Below are 20,182 nucleotides of genomic sequence, written 5' to 3' on the forward strand. Positions count from 1 at the left end.
AGAGTTATGAAAAAAAAAAATCCATTATTTATGAAATTCTCATTCTTCACATGTATTTTTAGTTTGTGTTCTTATCAAACATCCGTAGAAAAAGTTTAACCTACCCAAAAAAAGGAATAACAGTTAAAACATGATTACATATTCCACAACGTGGACATAATTTGGACCATTGAAAACTTCTTCATTTCTATTGGAAAACTAAATATGAAAGGAACATGATCTCAATTATTTTGGAGTGGCAAAATATATATTTGGGACCCAGGCAATAAATATAGATAAGATATTTTGTTCTCTAGCTTATGAACATTTATTAGGATATTGTCGTTTTTTAGAAGACAATTAGTGACTTACATAAATCCTAAAATCTAACTCTTGATCAGGTTTTAAAGATATAATGTAAGGATCCCAATTTGAGATTACCGTTACCGTTGCGCCACATGTCAACAACCTTATCCATTTCTCATAACTGCTCATCATTATTATACACAACCAACCTAACTCTATTCATTTGTAATGTGAAACACGATTCATGGCTGCACTGTTCATCATTTTCTCCACAACTATAACGTTAATCACGATTCATGTGGTTGCCCTGTTCACCATTTTCTCCTCCTCATGCTACGCATACAAACACCATCTTCTTTTCTCGATAATTGTTGTTCTCAGGTTCTATAGTGTTGATATCATTTTTTCACACCATTAATTAATAATATGATAGTTATTTATAATATTATTTGTTATTAAAGAAAATCATAAATAAAAATTAATTTTAGAGAAAAAAAAAACAATTAGTTGCTATATTGATTAAATTAGAGACCATTTTAGAGACAAAAAATTTGGTTTCTAAATTGGTTTATATTATTATTAAATGATTTTTAAACTGTATCTAATTAATAATAAGATTTTAATTATTAATTAGCAGTGTAACGTTGGGAGAAAGAGCAGGTTTTGGGTAGTGAATTATTGCACTAAACTTAGGTGGAAAAAGTTTAGGTTAACATAGTGATTAGCTGTGTTGGAAAGTTGGATTAGTGGGTATTTTGATGTGAAAATGATGGTGATTTAACTAAGAATGATAATAAGAATTGGGTGAAATGTCTTCATAAGTTTAAAGTAAATTGTATTGATTACATATTTGTTGTGGATTAGGGGAAATTTGGGTTAATGTGGTTGTAAAAGGTGGTTAATTGTGTTGTACATTTCTTAAAATTATTGTGTGTTGACTTAAAAAATATATGTTGGTGAATAAGCTAAGAATAATAATAAGTTTTTATGAAGTCAAATGTCCAATTGTTGTTTGTTTTTATTGGAATTTTAGGTGACATAATTTTACAAATTTGTTGAATATATTTGTAAATTAATTTAGAAACCATTGTGATTGTTCTGAGAATGACAAAAAGTAGTTGGTGAATGACATATGAAAGCAATGATTCAATTATTATTGTTTCTTATGACATTATGTGACATTATTTTTTAATTATTGCATTTACACTTATGATGGAAAAAAAGTGAGTTTATATAGTTGTCAAAAAATGTAGTTAATTGTGTTGAAATTTGGTTAGATGGGTAATATAATTTGAAAATCATAATTATTGACTTAAAAAGGACATAAAGCAGACGGTAAATGACATATGAAGTCATGTTTGGGTTAACAAAGTTTGAAAGGTGGTTAATTGTGTTCTATAATGACTAAAATGATTTTTGTAATTTAAAATTCGTAGATGTTGACTTCAAAAATGATATAGTTGTGAATAAGCTAAGAATGTCAATAAGTTTCTATGAAGTCAATTTTCCAATTATTGTTCATCGTTGAAACTTGAAGGGCCTAATTTTATGAATTCAGGCATTACATTTTTTTTTTAAAACATTATGCTTAATTGATGAACATAATTTTATTCATAATTTAAAGCTTTAATCTTAGATTCTTGGATTGTAATAATGAATAAATTTATTATTTTAATTGAAATTTATCTAATTGAGTTTATTTTGGTCTTAAATGTTATTTTTACTAATTTTTTAGTTAGTGTAGACGATCTGACTAGAGTCTAGTGGTTATGCACAATAGATATACACAGTAGATGATTTGATAGGAGCATCTAACTAGACAATCTGGAAGAAATATATACCAATGTGAATGCGTCAAATCACACGAAAGTCCAATTTGCTTCTTTAAATAAAAACGAAAAATGAAATCTGAAATAAAAGAATTAGATAATAAAATCTATAGTATCACAAAAACGTATTGGAAGTAAATCTTCTGAAAAAAAATACGAAAAAACAGAGTTCATGATAAAATTGGAAATAAAAATTGAGAATTCTAGAAAGTTGGAAACTGTGAACCATATCTGAACCAAAATATTATTTTGAGGTCTTTAGAGTAGAAAAACCTATAAAAAAATACAAACTTCAAGGATAAATCATCAAACTTCGAATCTTGATAGTGGTGTTAGAAAAAGATAGCATTAGGCTTATTTACTTTTTTTTTTGTAATTCTTTCATTTTGCCTTCATATGGAATGTTAAACTCATTTGGATTGATTCTCTTGTAAATTCTCAATTAATTTTGAGGTTTTACACAATTAAAATTTTGTTCTTCAATATTTGATTGCGCTTTGGGAATTTTTTTTAAACGCACATTGATAATTCATTTTTGACTTTAATTAAACTCTTCTTTAGTTTTCTAAACATTCTCTTGAACCCGCATAATTCAAGAGGTAAAAGATTAAAAATCCGCATAATTCAAGAGGTAAAAGATTAAAAATCTTATGAGTAGATGTATGGAGACAAGAACGGTACAATATAAATTAGTGGATGCATGTTTCATTAATTAAATTCGACTGTCTTTGGTTTATAAGGCTTTCTATGAGAGATAGTGGGTCATCCAAGTTTCTGCACTACTCTTGTAGTCGCGACATTAACACAACTACCCTCATCGATGGCACCGTTTGTGGGAATCGTAAACTCTTTCCCTTAGCCCTCATCTGTTGTGTATTGCTAGTTGTTTTCTTTTCCTTATATAGGGTAACGCTCTCCTCTTTCCCCTTGTATCTAGTTTTATTATTGGCTTATTTCGACATGGATCAGGATTGACTCTGCTCAACATCGGCCTGGGCCGACTCGACCCCACATCGGTTTGGACTGACTCGGCTCGACATGGGCTCAAACCAACTCGACTTGGCCCAGACTTATTTGGCATGAGAAGGGCCCGGGTCAACTCGACTCGACATCGGTATGGACTGACTCAGCTCGACATGGGCTCAAACCAACTCGACTCGACACAGACTTGGCTCGCCATTGGCCCTAATCGACTCGGTTCAACATGGGCCCAGACAAATTCGGCTAGACATGGGCTCAGGCAGATTCTGCTCGATATTAGCTCAGACAAATTCGGCTCGACATAGGTCGAGATCGGCTTGGCTCGACATCGACCTACGCCGACTTGACTAGATGTGGGACCATACCGATTTGATTTGACATCGGCCCGAGCCCGCTCGCCTCGACATCGGCCCAGGCCTGTTAGCCCAGACATCGGCCTGGGCCCGTTTGCCCCGACATCGGTGTAAACTCGTTCGCCCCGACATCGACGTGGGCTCATTCGACCGTCATCGACCCGGACCCATTCGAACCGTCATCAACCCGAGCCCGTTTGACCCGACATCGGCCTGTGCCCGTTCGCCCCAACATCAGCCCGAGTTCGTTCGCTCCGAAACTGGCCCGATCGGCTCGACATCGGCCTGGGCCCGCTCGACATGGGCTTGGACCAGCTCGACTCGTGCCGACTCTGCTCAACATTGACCCGACTCGGCTCAATTCGGGTTCGAGCCGACTTGGCTCAGTATTGGAACCGGGCCGACTCGACTCGGTATGGGCCCGGACCAACTCGAGTCATAATTGGCCTGGTCGACTCGACTCCAGATGGGTATGGATTGACTCATCTCAACATGGGACCGAACCGACTCTGCTGGACATGGGCCCAAGACGACTTGGTTCAATAGGGGCCCGGTGTCGACTTAACCTGGTCCGAGTGTCGATTTGACTTGGGCTCTAGCCCACTCAACTCGACTTGGCCCGGGGTTGACTCGGCTTGACTTTGGCCTGGAACGACTTGGCTTGACTTTGGCCCATACCAACTCGATTCAACTTGGGCCAGGACGACTCGGCTCGACATGGACTTGGGCCGACTTTGCTCAACCTGGACCCGAATTGTCTTGGCTCAACCTAGATCGGTCAAGTCAAAATCCAACCCAAAATGCAATTTGGATAATCCAAAAATGTATCCAATCTATATCTAGTCCATATCCAATTAAATAAATGGATTAGATTTAAAATCCAAAAATATGGATTTGGATTTGAGATAAATCCATTTAAATGAATTATAACTAATATGGATTTGGATAATTATGGATTGGATTTTGTGATTTGAGTTTTTTGCCCAACCTTATGAAAATGACATAAGAAAGTAGTTACACTAACATCAACTTGACCCTGTAGAATTTTTCACTGTAACACAACTAAAAGCTTGATCATGAATAATATATAAAAACAAAATGGTGAATTTCCTCTTATGTTGAATAGTGTATTGATCATATCACTTGTTTGAAAACTATAAAAAATAGTTGCAAGAAGTTAATTTAACAAATATTTTTTCAAAGTCTATGAGAATTTTCAAGGATGGTTTTTGGTTTGGTTTTGCAGGAGGTACCATCCTTGAGTTGGACTATTATTTTAGGCAGTCAGTGGAAGATTGAAATCGTACTCCAGTGAAGGAGATTACAAAGATGCATATGCTTTTGGTTCTTTGCCACTAGTCTTTTGTTGTGCATTTTTGTTAAGGCAATTGCTTCCTGCACCCGATCAATTGTGACTGGCACCCGACATACTTTTAAAAATCCTAAAATGCCCTTGTCTTCTTCACTTATGAAAACATTGAATGGTGAGGAAGAGGAAGTTCATGAATGTGTGAAGCTTTGCTTTGAGTTGCAAAAGAGGAGGTTGTGCTTCGTTCATTGTTGCTAAGTTGAGTGTAAGCTTCGTTTGCCAAGTTAATGAGGTAAGTAATCCATTTTCGTTCGTTTCTGGTTTTTTCTCGAGCTCAGCTGGGTCCTGGATATCAGAATCCGGAATTCAATTTTTTTGCCTACGGATATTAATATCTGGAAGTCAAAAATTTCAATACGGATATTAATATCCGAAATTGTGGATCGTTCCTTCTGGACGCTGATATCCGTAGTTCATCATTGGCTTACGGATGTACATATCCGGAACTAGTTTATGCAATCCGGATATATATATCCGGAAGCTAACTATTGATATTTTTTTGGTTATGGATTTATTTATCCGGAAGCTAAGTGTTCATTTTTTTCAACAGTCGAATGGATACAACAGAGTCATACATGGGAGTTTTAGGGGAGATTGATGTGTGAGATGGATTAGATGATGTTGATCTGGAGCAGTCAATAAGTTATAACGCATTAGATAATGAACAAAGGGCACATGAATGCAGTGAAGCATTTTCTACAAATGAGGTATGGTCAATGTTGGGTTGTGAATGTTTTTTTTATGAATTATTTTTAAATTTGAAATATGTTATTGTAGGTATTTCGTGATCGAGATGAGCTGTTAGATTGGGCGAGAAGTGATGAGAGTTAGTGGAATTACATCAAGAAGTGTTGGCTATAGTTATGGGTTTGTTATTGTTATATTAAGGTCAGATACATGGACGGGCAAACGAGAAAGGATGACCTATGTATTGTTAGGTTGTGAGGGAGGAGGTAAATACAGACGGTATAAAAAAGAAGTAGATGTCAGTCGAACTGGAAGTAGGAAGTGTGAGTGTCCTTTCAGATTGCGAGGCAAACCAGTCAAAGGTGGTAAAGGGTGGATGGTTGAATTAATTTGTGGTTCTCACAATCATGACTTGGCAGAGACAATGGTGGGTCATCCGTATGCTGGAAGGTTAAGTATAGAGGAAAAGGTTATGGTTGAGGATATGACTAAAACTTTGGTGAAGCCAAGAAATATTTTACTAACCATGAAAGAGAGAAATGAGAAGAATGTGACAACAATTAAGCATGTTTATAATGCAATCACTGTTCACCGAAGATCACAACGAGGTCACAGAACAGAAATGCAACAACTGATGTTGTTACTAGAGCGAGACAGGTACGTGCATTGGTGTATGTGTGATGAGGTCTCTAATATTGTGCAAGATATATTTTGGACACACCCAGATTCAGTAAAATTGGTGAACTCATTTAACATTGTCATATTAATGGATAGTACGTACAAGACGAACAAGTATAGGATGCCGTTACTTGAGGTTGTTGGGATTACGTCTACAGGTTTGACTTTCTCCGTTGCATTTTGTTTACTAGCAACAGAAAAGGAAAATAATTTTTTTTGGGCCCTTGACAGACTTAAAGGGTTGTTTTTAAGAGTTGATTCATGTCGTAGGGTGGTGGTATGTGATAGAGATGTTGCCTTAATGAATGCAATTAGAATGGTGTTTCCTAAAGCTTATAATTTGCTCTGTCGGTTTCACATTGATAAAAATGTGAAAGCAAAATGTAAAATGTTGGTGCATCCAAGAGAGGGATGGGATCAAGTAATGGAAGTGTGGGGATCTGTTGTGGATTGTGATATTGTTGAGGCCTTTGAAGATCGTGTCAATGCTCTTCGAGTTGTCTGTTCTCCATGGCCTATATTTGTTGATTATGTGATGGATACATGGTTACGTCCACATAAAGAAAAATTTGTCAAGGCATGGATAGATAAGGTGATGCACTTAGGAAACACAACAAGTAACAGAGTTGAGGCGGAACACTGGAGCCTAAAGAGAGTTCTTCAGAATTCGATGGGGGATTTATGTTTCCGCTGGGATTCCATCAATAAGATGATTATTTTACAACATAATGCAATCAAAGCTTCATTCCCAAAGAGTTTGCATGTGGTTGGACATCGGTTTAAGGTTACAACTTACAAAAAATTGTTAGGTTTTGTGTCTAAATATGCTTTGAACCTTATTTCAGAAGAACTTGATAGGGTTAAATCAGTGGGGTTTGATAAAAGTAGGTGTGGATGTAGTCTTACATGTACTCATGGTCTTCCTTGTGCGTGTCAATTGGCTTCATTTGGTGTTGGTAGCATACCACTTAAATCAGTACATGTGATGTGGACTCGTTTAAGCTTTGAAGACATTGCTACTGAACAATCTTCATCTGAGTTGTCAATTGATAAAGAGTTTGAGGTCATCGCGAAGCGGTTTAAAGAGTTGGATGTTGCAGGTAAGGTTAACATCAAAAGTAAATTGCAGGATATTGCCTTTCCAGAGAAGACATCTATTTACGCACCAGATCATAAGGTGAAAGCAAAAGGTGCTGTAAAGATGTCTCGTCCTACCAAATTCATGAGATCAACTAAGCGAATCCCTTCTTATTTTGAACATGTGGATTTCTTACACTCACAACATGATAGTTGTGCGAGCAAAAAATCTAATGAAGAAAGCTTACCAGAAATTGTACCAGCAAAATGTATTCCTTTCCTTGATCAGTTCCCTGTAGGGTATCATCCATATATTGTTGATGTTGTTGACGTTAAGGCTGATGGCCATTGTGGCTACCGTGCTGTTGCTGCCCAATTGGGAATGGGAGAGGAATCATGGCTGTTGTCTGAATGAATTTGTTAAAAGAACTAAGTGAATGGAGACAAGAATATGTTCAACTCTTCGGTGGTGATGATAGATATGAATACTTGAAGAAGTCACTTCTAGTGGACTACATGTCTATGGTACCAACCACTAACACCATTTCATTTTTACATTGCATTTCTTGACTTAACTTTGTTTCTCAATTGTACTTGCAGGCAGGAACAAATAAGTGGATGACAATTCCAGACATGGTATATGTCATTGCAAATCGGTATAATGTCATTCTTGTTTCTTTGTCCATGTTACAATCATTGAGTATTTTTCCTTTAAGAACCCAAGCACCAAGTAACTTCCGTCATCACCGAATCATTGCAATTGGACATGTCCACGGAAATCATTTTGTGCAGGTATAAACTAAACCAATCAAGATTTATGTGGTAAATTAAGATTTGTGTACCTTATATTTATTACCTTTATAGGTCAAGCTCAAAGATGGTTGTCCAATTACACCTACGGATATATTGTGGGCATCACATCGTTATCCGGCGGCCCAAACTTGGTCAACATACTACACTAGCCGGATACAAGTTTATACCCAACTAATGTCCATTAGACGATATTTGTAATCATAACATTTGTAATATGGATGTTTAGTACATTTGAAGCTGTCCTAGAATTCAGTGAAGTGCCTGCGGATATTAATATCCGGAACTCAATATGCTGTCTACGGATAAAAATATCCAAAAGTTTCTTTGCTATCTGCGGATAAAAATATTCAGAAGCCACATTTGTCACTACGGATAAAAATATCCGGAAGCCACATTTGTGTCTACGGATAAAAATATCCGGAAGTGTGTGAAGTGTCTACGGATAAAAATATGCGTAAGCCAGTGCGGGGTCTACTAAAATAGAAGTAACGTGAAGCAAAAACCGATAAGGTTCATATTGAAACATATAAAAAGAAATCCATATAAACATATTGAAACATATAGATAAGGTTCAAATACATTGTCATGGATAAAAATATTACATAAAAAGAAATCCTAATACATCTGACATAAAAAAAAATCCTAATCAATCATTCCTACGTGCATGTCTCCTGACATAAACAACTCTTTCATCAGTCGCTCCTCGTGCTAACATAATGGTTGCTTGTATGCCTTCCCAAACAGGGCTGCCCTCCACGACATCGCCATGATCAAGTAATGGTTGCAATGTCTCTGTAATTCTACGACAAATACCCTACAAGCATGAATGACATACTATTAGAAAAAAATAATACAAATTAATACGTTAACAAGGTTAGAAGCATACCAGAGCAGGATGTGACTCCTCAGGATGACTTGGCACTGCTTCGTGACCACGTGCATCTGAGGGTACCGGTACAGGACAATCATCTTCATCTGTATTAATCACATATGGATGTGATACAGATCTAAACCAAGCCATGTACTCTTGAACGCAAGCATCAGGATGAGGTGCTATGGCATAGTCATGTATGACATAATCATTGAAATGTAACCATCGACGGTCCATTTCATTTGTATCCGGATGACCATGTCCAAGTATAGATGGGTTGCAAGGGATGATCTGTGTATAGCCATACTGACGCAGGACACGTTCTGGCATGTGCAATTGTGTCCAATTTCCAAGCCTCAAATAACCACTGAATAAGGAAATCCACTCGAATGGACGTTCTTCCCTGTGCTCGTTGTATGGACAAAACCGAATGGAAGATGGTGTCAATGTATCCAACTGTGATCGAACAACAACAATTGAAGTACCTTTTCCAGCATCATACAGCCTACACCGAGGTTGATCTTCAGAATACAATGCTTGCTTACGTCTCATCCCTATAGACAGGAAATGCTCATAAATCCACCCCTGCAACAATGTTGCATAACCAGCTAGTTGCTTTGTGTTTGCATAACTTCAATCTCCTAGCTGCTCATACATGTGAGTTAGGGCAGCTGCTGCCCAAGAATATCCCCCGGTAAGCCTCAAATCAACAAAAAATCCAAGATAAAACACACTTACTGATGTAGCACTCTTGTCCGCAAAAATAGTGCAACCGACAAGGTGAAGTAAGTATGCTCTGACAGCCACAGTCCACTGCCTCCTTGAGCATGCGTCTCCATACACATCTCTTAACCAGCTCAGACGCACATGAGCTCCCCGGCAGTGTCTTGTTTCTTCAGATGCTAGTGCACGGTCAACACGGAGGGATTCTACCAATAAATCAGTCGCCGAATCAGAACCTAAGGTTTCCTGCGTGTAAAAATGACCGACAATGGGTAAGTGTAACAAATTTGACACATCATCAAGAGTGATGGTCATCTCCCCAACCGGTAAATGAAAATTGTTTGTCTCTGCATGCCACCTCTCTACAAAAGCACATAGCAGTCCTCGGTCTAGACTCTCATAACTAGACGACCTAAGCCAGACAATTCTACAGCAGCTTCTATGCGCTCATGAGGTGCTCCTAACTTATTTATCTTCCTCCCATGTGAAACGACCTTCAGCTCACCACGATCCTACAATAATCAACATATATCATCAATAATCCGGAATACATAACAAATACAAAAAATTGTTTTTCATTACTTACCAGACCATCCCACAACTGTTTGGCTACGTGATGTTCATAATTAACAAGTAAGGACTTATCATATGGCCCTCCTGGATAGCCTTCATCATCAACTTCAACTTCTTCTTGTTCAATATAATCTTCAAACTGTTGATTTGGAATTGAAGTACTAGGCCCAGCTCGTTTTCTTATAACCGATGCAGTTGGACGCACACGATCCAAATTAGAACTTCCTCCACCTCTAATCCGCACCATCTTACATTTCATAAAAGTAACATTCAATCCAATATATATAAAAAAATTATAACACATATAGTCTAAAACACTTGTGAAAAATTTCACACTAATACGAATATTAATTTCCGCAGAACAACAACAACATTCCGGATAAAAATATCCACAAGTCAAATGTAGCTTACGGATAAAAATATCCGGAACTTATTTTTGAATTACGAACAAAAATAACCGGAACTTATTCTTGAACTACGGACAAAAATATCCGCAAGCCACTATTCAAGTGCGGATGAAAAAATCCGGAAGCCAATATTCATGTACGGATAAAAATATCCGGAAGCAAATGCTGATCTACGGATAAAATTATCTGGAAGCAAATGGTGATCTACAGATAAAATTATCCGGAATGCACTATTCTACGAAGAAAAAACGATGAACGGTACCTTGACTTCTTTGAAGATGAAGCTCACTCACGGCGAAGCAAACCAACTCTGCGAAGGTGGCTCACGGTGTCTCCTTGCAACTTCACGGTGGCTCAAGGTGGCTGCTGCTTCACGGTGAAAGGCACAAAGGAAGAAGAAGAACCCTATTTGTTGGGTGCTTACATTGGGTGCAGATCACAATTTATGTGTTTTTTATTTTATTAAAGGTAATATGGTCTTTTCACAAATCTGATTTGGTGCCAGTCACAAAGCTTTGGGTGCAGGGAGAATCTGCCTTTTGTTAATATGAAAGTATAGTAGAAGTAAGTCCAATTCCATCATGGATAGACGAAGCATCAAAGGTTACAAGGCTGCAAAGTCCTGTCTAGCGAAAAAAGGTGAAAAAGTGCGGTTTAAATAGATTTTGATGGATGGGGCATTCCTTTTTGTTAGGGCTTTTTTGTGTTGTATTTTTTGTTGGAATGGCTGATGGCAGGTTGGTTAGAGGCAATTACTTCCTGCACCCAATCAATTGCTTCCTGCACCCAACAAACTTATTAAAATCCCATTATGTCATGGTCTTTGTTAAGCACTCCGGATATAAACATTTGTAAGCAATTAACATTTTCAGTTGAAGTTTCCAGACGCCTATGTCCGTAGTAGAGAAACGCGTTACGGATATCATTATCTGAAATTGGGTTTTGTATTCCGGATGTATATATTCAAAATTGGGTTTTGAATTCTAAATATATATATCCAGAATTGGGTTTTGAATTCAGATGTATATATCCAGAAGTTAAGTGATATTTTTTTTCCAACATTCTCAATGGATAATGCAAATGGAAGAATGACAAGACGATGTTGCCCGTTGCGTTCAGTGCGAAAATGAAGGTGACAGTGGCGACTGCTGCACGAGCACGAAGGTGGTCGTGGTCGTGGCGGCTACTGTGCGAAAACGAAGGGGTGCTGTAATTGGGTGTAGATCACTCTCTTAACCTAATTTCAATTTCATTAAGAGCATTTTCGTATTTTCATAAATTTCATTAAGGATATTTTGATATTTTCGCATATATGATTGGGTGCAAATTCAAATTGATTGGGGCTAAGGAGAATTTTTTTGTAGTTTTAGACGGAAGTCCATTTTACATATGCAAAAAAAATGTTGACATCATGTTGTACAATGTTAGATTTTTTTTAAATGATTGGAATATTCCTACTACTCCTCATAAAAAAAAACACCAACACCATCTCCTTAAAAATGACATTAAAGTTTTAGAATTTTTATATTTATCTTGAATCATCTAAATTTTATACAAGACACTTGGAAAGAACATACGAAGGAGTTACAATTATCTTGGATGCTCTTTATGTCTTTCAACTTCTTTCAATAGTTGTTTTCTTCATCTCTCTTAAAAAAAACATTTTTTATTTGTTTCATACTTCTTATATTTATTCTAATTCTTTTTTATATTTCTTTTCTCTATTTTCAATAAATTTCTCACTTATGTTATTTACATATCTTAGTTATTAACTATTAAGGAAATAATAATTATCAAATTATATGCAATATTTGACGATATTGTACCCAATTATATGCAATTAATTTAATAATTATAGAATCTCATGATTAGTATCCTACCTAATTAGATTGTAATTTGGGAGATAGAAACTCCCTATATATTTCATATGCATGAGTGATGTAATATACACATAAGAGAATAAGAAACATCTCTTCTTCTTACCATTTTTATCATTTTCTTATATGGTATCAGAGCACCGATCTTGGTGCCCTGACAGCCTCTCCATTTTTATACCCTAAATAAAAAATCATGTATGGCAAAGAAGGCACCAGTAACGAGTCCGATAGAAACCTCATACAACGCTTCAGTGCCGAGCAAATTCAGCAATTGGCAAGGGCTATTTACTCGCTCAACAATAACGGTAGAAGTGACACGTTTGTTAGCTCTGCAGGTCTGCTTGCCCATAACTCCTCTTCTAACTCTGCTTTTACGAAACCATGGATTTTGGATAGCGGAGCAACCCATCACATTGCATCTGATTCACAATTTTTCACACACACTTCATTATCATTTATTTCAAATGTTAATCTGCCCACAGGCTCAACTGCGCCCATCTCATCTATAGGCACAATTAAATTCAATGACAAAATCACTCTCAAAGATGTTCTTTGTGTTCCTTCTTTTAATTTAAATCTCATGTCCATTAGTAAGATAACCAGTTCACTAAATTGTTGTGTCGTTTTTACTCCACATGGTTGCGTTTTACAGGACTTGGCTACGGGGAGGATGATTGGCTCGGGTAAACAACACGCAGACTTATACTACATGTCCCCTCTTCCAAACCAAGCCCACGCATCTCAAATATCGACCGATCCTGATTTATGGCACAAGCGCCTTGGACATCCTTCTCCAGCGTGTCTACAACTTGTATCTTCCCTACTACCTATCCCTATCAGTAAAAATCTCATTCCCATTCATAATCATTGTAGTATTTGTCCCAAAGCTAAACAGACAAGGCTACCCTTTCCTTTAAGCACAATAAAATCTCATTCTCCATTTAATCTATTGCATTGTGACATTTGGGGTCCTCATAAAACCCCAACTCATTTTGGAAAACGTTTTTTTCTCACTATAGTCGATGACTATACTAGATGCACTTGGCTATTTCTTATGAATCACAATCTGAAACCCAACATCTCTTAGAGTCATTCATTACATTTGCACAAAATCAATTTCAGGCATCTATTAAAACCATCCGCGTTGACAACGAACTGGAATTTATTTCAATGTATGATTTTTTTCTCAAAAAATGGTATTGAATGTCAACGCACTTGCGTTTACACTCCTCAACAAAATGGAGTAGTAGAACGCAAACATAGACATGTTTTAAACACAACACGAGCCCTCCTATTTCAGTCCAATTTACCATTAGAATTTTGGGGAGAATGTGTTTTAACCGCCACATATATCATTAATCGCTTGCCATCACCTTTACTAAAAAATAAATCACCTTTTGAGCTACTATATAATCAACCACCTTCACTTTCTCACCTAAAAACTTTTGGTTGCCTCTGTTACGCAACTGTTGTTTCACCTAAGCAAAAATTTGATCTGCGTGCTCGACAATGCATCTTCATTGGTTATCCTCACAGTCAAAAAGCATACTAATTATTTGATATAGATGCAGACACTTTTTTTACAAGTCGGGATGTCATCTTCCATGAAAGTGTTTTCCCATTCTGCCAACAGTCACAGAAACAATCCTCACCTCCATTACAAGGTATTTTGCCCAGTATTGACATTGACTTACCCACTCCTATCCAACATTCACTTAACCAACCTTCTTCTCTTACTCATCACAATGCACCTGTACCTTCATCAAACCAACCTTTTTTTCCTACTCGTCACAATACACCTGAACCTCCATCAAACCAACTCTCTTCTCCTACTCGTCACAATGCACCTGAACCTCCATCAAACCAACCTTCTTCTCCTACTCGTCATAATACACCTGAACCTCCAGTAGACCAACCTTCTTCTCCCATGCCAAGAAGTTTAGCACCCATTACCAAACCTTCTCTAACCGACCTTCCTGTTCGACGATCCAATCGCACATCAACCCAACATTCCTGGCTTCAAGACTACGTAACGGGATCCCAAGCCAATCATTCGACCACTGCCCAAGACCGACCGAATGAAACCAGGTATCCTATGCATCATTTTCTTTCTAATTCACGATTTTCTTCTACACATAGTGCATATCTTGCTAACATCACAACCACCAAAGAACCTCACACTTATGCTCAAGCTATCCTTGATCCAAATTGGCAAAAAGCAATGGACGAAGAGCTTTCCGCATTGCAGCTAAATCAAACGTGGACCTTGACACTGTTACCTGCTGGACAGAAACCCATCGGATGCAAATGGGTCTATAAAATAAAGTACAACTCAGATGGTAGCGTCGACAGATATAAGGCGCGCCTTGTCGCAAAGGGGTACACTCAGATTGAAGGTGTCGACTATTCTGAAACTTTTTCACCAACAGCAAAATTAACAACTTTGAGGTGTCTCCTCACCATTGCAGCAGCCAGAAATTGGTTTACTCACCAGCTAGATGTGCAAAATGCCTTCTTACATGGCACATTGCATGAAATTATTTACATGGACTTGCCACCCGGACATCATCGACAAGGGAGAACATTGTATGTCGACTCAACAAATCCCTTTATGGTCTCAAACAAGCATCTCGAACATGGTTTTCAACATTTTCTCATGTGGTTAAATTTGTAGGATTTCAACAGTCCAAGACAGATTACTCTCTATTCACAAGACAGAATAACTCATCATTTACTGCCCTTTTAATTTATGTGGATGATATTCTTTTGACAGGAAATGATTTGACAGAAATTCAGCGTGTTAAAGATTGTTTATTACAACAATTTCGCATTAAAGATTTTGGAGACCTAAAATATTTTATAGGGATTGAATTTTCCCGTTCCAAAGCTGGTATTTACATGTCCCAAAGAAAATATGCGCTTGATATTTTGCAGGATACGGGACTCACAGGTGCTTGTCCAGACAAATTTCCAATGGAACAATACCTAAAACTCACACCAGACGATGGAGAGTTATTAAAGGATCCAGTAAAATACAGGCGACTCGTGGGACGACTGATATACCTCACGGTTACTCGGCCTGACATAGCATTTTCGGTTCGGACCTAAGTCAATATATACAGGATCCACGGAAATCTCATTGGGATGCCGCAATTCGAGTCCTAAAGTACATCAAAGGATCACCAGGACAAGGATTGCTATTGCCATCCGAAAACAATCTGACATTGACAGCTTATTGCGACTCAGACTAGGGAGGTTGTCAGACAACTCGGAGATCAGTATCTGGATATTGCATTTTTCTCTTGGTTCCTCTATTATCTCATGGAAGTAAAAAAAACAGACAAACGTATCAAGATCATCAGCGGAAGCAGAATACCGCGCAATGGCCAATACTTGTTTGGAGATAGTTTGGTTGCGATATCTGTTGCAGGATTTAAAGGTGCCATGTAACTTGGCAGCTCAACTTTTCTGTGACAATCAAGCGGCATTACATATAGCAGCAAACCCAATATTTCATGAACGCACAAAACACATTGAGATAGACTGTCACATTGTGCGAGAAAAATTACAAGCTGGGATAATCAGTCCTTCATATGTACACAGTATCAGCTCGCAGATATTTTTACGAAGGCATTGGGCAAGGAACGATTTTTTACGCTACGACACAAGTTGGGGGTTCTTGATCTTCACCTACCAACTTGAGGAGAGTATTAAGGAAATGATAATTATCAAATTATATGCAATTATTGTATGCAATATTTGACGATATTCTACCCAATTATATGCAATTAATTTAATAATTATAGAATCTCATGATTAGTATCCTACCTAATTAGATTGTAATTTGGGAGATAGAAACTCCCTATATATTTCCTATATGTAATATACACATAAGAGAAAGAAACATCTCTTCTTCTTACCATTTTTTATCATTTTCTTATATTAACATTTTCGAAATATAAATAAATAGTATTATGAATAAATTTTCTTTATAAAGATTTTTATAAAAGTAAAATAAGAAGAAAAACTAAAATTTGTTCCTCTGTATCATATGTTGTGTCTTCCCAAATACACTTATATAAAATGCTTGAGGTTTTGAGATTACTGGTTATTCTCTCATCACCTTATAATTGCACCCTTTCTTCTTCTTCTTTTATTTATCTTTTTCAAGTACCGTTTTAGATCTCAATAAGGGAACTAAAATTAAGTTTTTTTTTTCATGTGAGAAAATTCACTTACACAAAATTGAATGAGAATTAAGATTTTTATATCAATAATATATATATATATATATATAAGATGGCTAGGACATTAGACCATTCGTCTTAGGCTCCGTTCCAAATCTAAATTCTTTTATATATTTATAAAACATTATTTTAACCTAACTTAAATTATTAGACGGTATATTAAAATAACACTAATGTGAAAACTGTATTTAAAAAATCAAATATTGTAAACACAGCTCTAAATATTAATATGAATTATATTTTGACACTGGAGGACTAGTATATACAACTTGATTTGATTATTTTAATGATAAAAAATACAATAAACAGTATTTTTGTAATTAAAAAAGTATTAGAAAACATTATTAAAATAACAGTAGTAAGAATTGTGACGTGAATGTAAAAAAAAAGGTTCTCAACTATCAGGTTGCAAATATTAAAAATGATTGACCTAAATTTTTCAATAATTATTTTCAACTGAGTTTAGTTTTTTTCTTTCCAAACTATAAATTATGAATTATCCAGGTTTATAAGCATACAAAAGGACATTACATGCACGTTATAGTTTCTGAAACTCACTGAATAAAACCTAAAAGAGAATTAAATGACAGAGTTTAAGTGAATGAATGGGGATGATTAAAGGGCACTGTAAAGTCACTCATATTTGAACTGTGATACTGAGTCATGCAAATTTAACAAGAACTGAACCAAAAAATCATAAATTTTCATTTTGTAACATCCATGCATGGAATTGAAATCATTGTTTTCATTAAATCATAATAGTTCAATGGAATTCAAAAGGATTCTCTTCTATAATCAACACTCTCCATAACCACTATATATACAGTGTCTTATAAACCATCTTCCATATCTAACTTGCATTCAACTCACAACATGGCCATTCATTCTTGCATCCTCTTTTTCTTCTTCTTCATCTTCACATTCTCAACCACTTGCTTTTATGCAAGGTCTCTCACTGAGCCACTCAAAGGAGGTTTCAGTGTGGAACTGATTCACAGAGACTCTCCAAAATCTCCATTTAACAACCCCACCAAAACCCTTTTCCAGAAACTGAACAACTCTTTCCACCGTTCTTTGGAGCGTGTTAAGCATTTCTACCCAACAACAAAAGCTACCGAAAACACACCACAGTCTGTGATAACCTCGAACCAAGGAGAGTACCTTGTGAAGTACTCGATAGGAACACCAGCGTTTGAAGTGATGGGCATTGCTGACACAGGGAGTGACCTCATTTGGTCACAGTGCAAGCCCTGCGAACAGTGTTACAATCAAAGCAGTCCATTATTCGACCCTTCCAAATCCAAAACCTACAAACCCGTCTCTTGCTATTCCAGGGTGTGTCAATCTCTAGGTCAAACTTATTGCTACTCTGATACTGATCCCAATTGCCAGTATACCGTCTCATACGGTGATGGATCTCATTCACAAGGAAATCTTGCCTTTGACACTCTCACTTTGGGTTCTTCTGCAGGTCCCAAATGCACCCTTTTAGTTCATTTGCATGTTTTGTTATGCCATTGTTCTTAAGGGTCTAATTAAATAGTTAACTAAAAAATGCTTTTTTTTAAATGAAAATGAACTTATATACACACATTCTTTTTGTTTCTTTGTGTAGGCTTTTGCTATAGCTAACACTAAGACTAAGTTTACCAAATTCTTCTGTCTTCATTTCATACTGATAATCTCTTTTAATCGTCAGAAGAGGGTAGTGGATCTTATAATTCTTAAAAGAAAAATACATCTTTTACTGCAGATAAAAACATAATTATAGAAGACATTCAAAATACTTCTTGTCGGTTAATGTTTTCAGAAGTTGAAGTTTGTAAGGTTCATTTGTTATTGTCTTGATGTTCCTTTTTTAATTGCTGTTCACTTGTTTTGATGTTTCTTGTTAGATTCCTCGGTTGCATTTCCCAGAATTCCCATTGGTTGTGGTGTGAACAATGCTGGTACATTTGACACTGAAGGGTCTGGCATAGTTGGGCTAGGAGGTGGTCATGTCTCACTTGTTTCCCAAATAGGTCCTTCAATTGATTTCAAATTCTCCTACTGCTTGGTACCTTTGTTTGATTCCAAAAGCTCAAGTAAATTAAATTTTGGAGCTAATGCTGTGGTGGATGGCCCTGGAACAGTTTCCACACCAATTATAAGTGGTTCTGTTGATACTTTCTATTACCTGAAATTGGAGGGGATGAGTGTGGGATCCAAAAGGATTGATTTTGTAGGTGATTCAACTTCAGATGATGAAAAGGGTAACATTATAATCGATTCAGGAACAACTCTGACCATTTTGCCAGAAACATTTTACGCCAAATTGGAGTCAGAAGTGGCTGCTAACATCAATCTAGAACGTGTTAATATCACAGACCAAATTCTAAGCCTTTGCTACAATTCTGGTGGACATAGTGCAGTTGAGGCTCCACCTATTGTTGCACATTTTAGTGGTGCAGACGTTGTGTTGAATTCTTTGAACACCTTTGTTAGTGTCTCTGATGGTGTGCTGTGCTTTGCTTTTGCCCCAGTGGCAACTGGTTCCATCTTTGGTAACTTAGCACAGATGAACCACTTAGTTGGGTATGATTTGCTCAGGAGAACTGTGTCCTTTAAGCCCACTGATTGCACCAAGATGTAATGTGTCACTTGTTCAGTGAAACAATGATAATGAATAAATGAGTTTATAAGCTTAATCAACTTTATATATTTTGCTTTCAATTTTATTTTGTTCATGATTTGATAATGATTTTGCAGATGTCATTCATCATCATCATCATATATATGTTGCAGGAGAATATATATGTTGCAGGAGAATCTTTGCATACCTTGTTCTAATGTTGTGATTTTTATGTAAGGGTAAACAAGATCTTCACAAAATTATTGTTTATTTAATTTATTTTTCTGAAAACGAAAACCGTATAATTAGTTTTATTTATATTGTTTAGAGTTATTTTATCAGATATGACTTTTCATTACTTTTCATGTTATGAATTTTAACTCATCTCTTAAAACGTCTTAAACTTGGAAATGAAACAAATTTGGATTAATACGGTTAGAAATACTTTTTATTTAACTATAATCAGAATAAATATGAATATAATAAGAAGGGTGTTAACACCTAACATTTTCGTTCTCTTTTTGCTTCTGAGCCTCCCTTTAACTATTAATAAAATTTAATTGTAATTTTGGTTACTATAATTTAAAAAATTTGAAAATTTAATCTTTAAACTTATATTTTCATAACTTTAGTTCTTTTAATTTTCATTTATCATTAATTTTAACTTTATCATGCAATATTTATCATTGATTGATGGCTAATATTGTTAGGGAGATTAACTATATATCGGTTATAGTTAACTAGTGTTTTTTTATATACCATATTTGTGTTATGTATAAATACATGTTATCACTTGTATAA

The 20,182-nt window shown here is 36.3% G+C and overlaps 4 protein-coding genes across 4 annotated transcripts; 3 read left to right on the top strand and 1 right to left on the bottom strand.

Moving 5' to 3' along the window:
* The first annotated feature begins 5,637 nt into the window (after positions 1-5,637).
* On the top strand, positions 5,638-7,674 carry LOC137836143 (uncharacterized). The gene has a single exon (XM_068644999.1). It carries the CDS (start codon positions 5,638-5,640, stop codon positions 7,672-7,674), a length of 2,037 nt encoding a protein of 678 aa, XP_068501100.1.
* Positions 7,671-8,270, top strand: LOC137836144 (uncharacterized). Its single transcript, XM_068645000.1, has 3 exons — positions 7,671-7,784; positions 7,860-8,051; positions 8,124-8,270. The coding sequence occupies exons 1-3, from the start codon at positions 7,671-7,673 to the stop codon at positions 8,268-8,270; spliced, it is 453 nt and encodes a 150-aa protein (XP_068501101.1).
* Positions 8,271-8,718: 448 nt separating this feature from the next.
* On the bottom strand, positions 8,719-10,486 carry LOC137836145 (protein MAIN-LIKE 1-like). Its single transcript, XM_068645001.1, has 5 exons — positions 10,253-10,486; positions 10,071-10,178; positions 9,682-9,912; positions 8,959-9,528; positions 8,719-8,886 (listed from the first exon to the last, which is right to left on the bottom strand). The coding sequence occupies exons 1-5, from the start codon at positions 10,484-10,486 to the stop codon at positions 8,719-8,721; spliced, it is 1,311 nt and encodes a 436-aa protein (XP_068501102.1).
* Positions 10,487-17,643: 7,157 nt separating this feature from the next.
* Positions 17,644-19,457, top strand: LOC137836147 (aspartic proteinase CDR1). The gene is made up of 2 exons (XM_068645002.1): positions 17,644-18,241; positions 18,666-19,457. Exons 1-2 carry the CDS (start codon positions 17,644-17,646, stop codon positions 19,400-19,402), a joined length of 1,335 nt encoding a protein of 444 aa, XP_068501103.1. The 3' UTR covers positions 19,403-19,457.
* Positions 19,458-20,182: the final 725 nt, after the last annotated feature.

The sequence above is a fragment of the Phaseolus vulgaris genome, chromosome 5 (genome assembly GCF_000499845.2).
Source record: "Phaseolus vulgaris cultivar G19833 chromosome 5, P. vulgaris v2.0, whole genome shotgun sequence".
NCBI classification, from domain to species: domain Eukaryota; kingdom Viridiplantae; phylum Streptophyta; class Magnoliopsida; order Fabales; family Fabaceae; genus Phaseolus; species Phaseolus vulgaris.

Excerpts from the sequence above, each read along its gene's own strand:
- LOC137836143 (XM_068644999.1), top strand. The coding sequence starts at position 5,638 with ATGAGAGTTAGTGGAATTACATCAAGAAGTGTTGGCTATAGTTATGGG.
- LOC137836144 (XM_068645000.1), top strand. The coding sequence starts at position 7,671 with ATGAATTTGTTAAAAGAACTAAGTGAATGGAGACAAGAATATGTTCAA. Across the intron at positions 7,785-7,859 it reads TAGTGGACTACATGTCTATG|GCAGGAACAAATAAGTGGAT; the intron begins GTACCAACCACT and ends TTGTACTTGCAG. Across the intron at positions 8,052-8,123 it reads ACGGAAATCATTTTGTGCAG|GTCAAGCTCAAAGATGGTTG; the intron begins GTATAAACTAAA and ends TTACCTTTATAG.
- LOC137836145 (XM_068645001.1), bottom strand. The coding sequence starts at position 10,486 with ATGGTGCGGATTAGAGGTGGAGGAAGTTCTAATTTGGATCGTGTGCGT. Across the intron at positions 9,913-10,070 it reads TGTCTGGCTTAGGTCGTCTA|GAAACCTTAGGTTCTGATTC; the intron begins GTTATGAGAGTC and ends TTTTACACGCAG. Across the intron at positions 8,887-8,958 it reads AGGAGTCACATCCTGCTCTG|GGTATTTGTCGTAGAATTAC; the intron begins GTATGCTTCTAA and ends TCATGCTTGTAG.
- LOC137836147 (XM_068645002.1), top strand. The coding sequence starts at position 17,644 with ATGGCCATTCATTCTTGCATCCTCTTTTTCTTCTTCTTCATCTTCACA. Across the intron at positions 18,242-18,665 it reads CACTTTGGGTTCTTCTGCAG|ATTCCTCGGTTGCATTTCCC; the intron begins GTCCCAAATGCA and ends GTTTCTTGTTAG.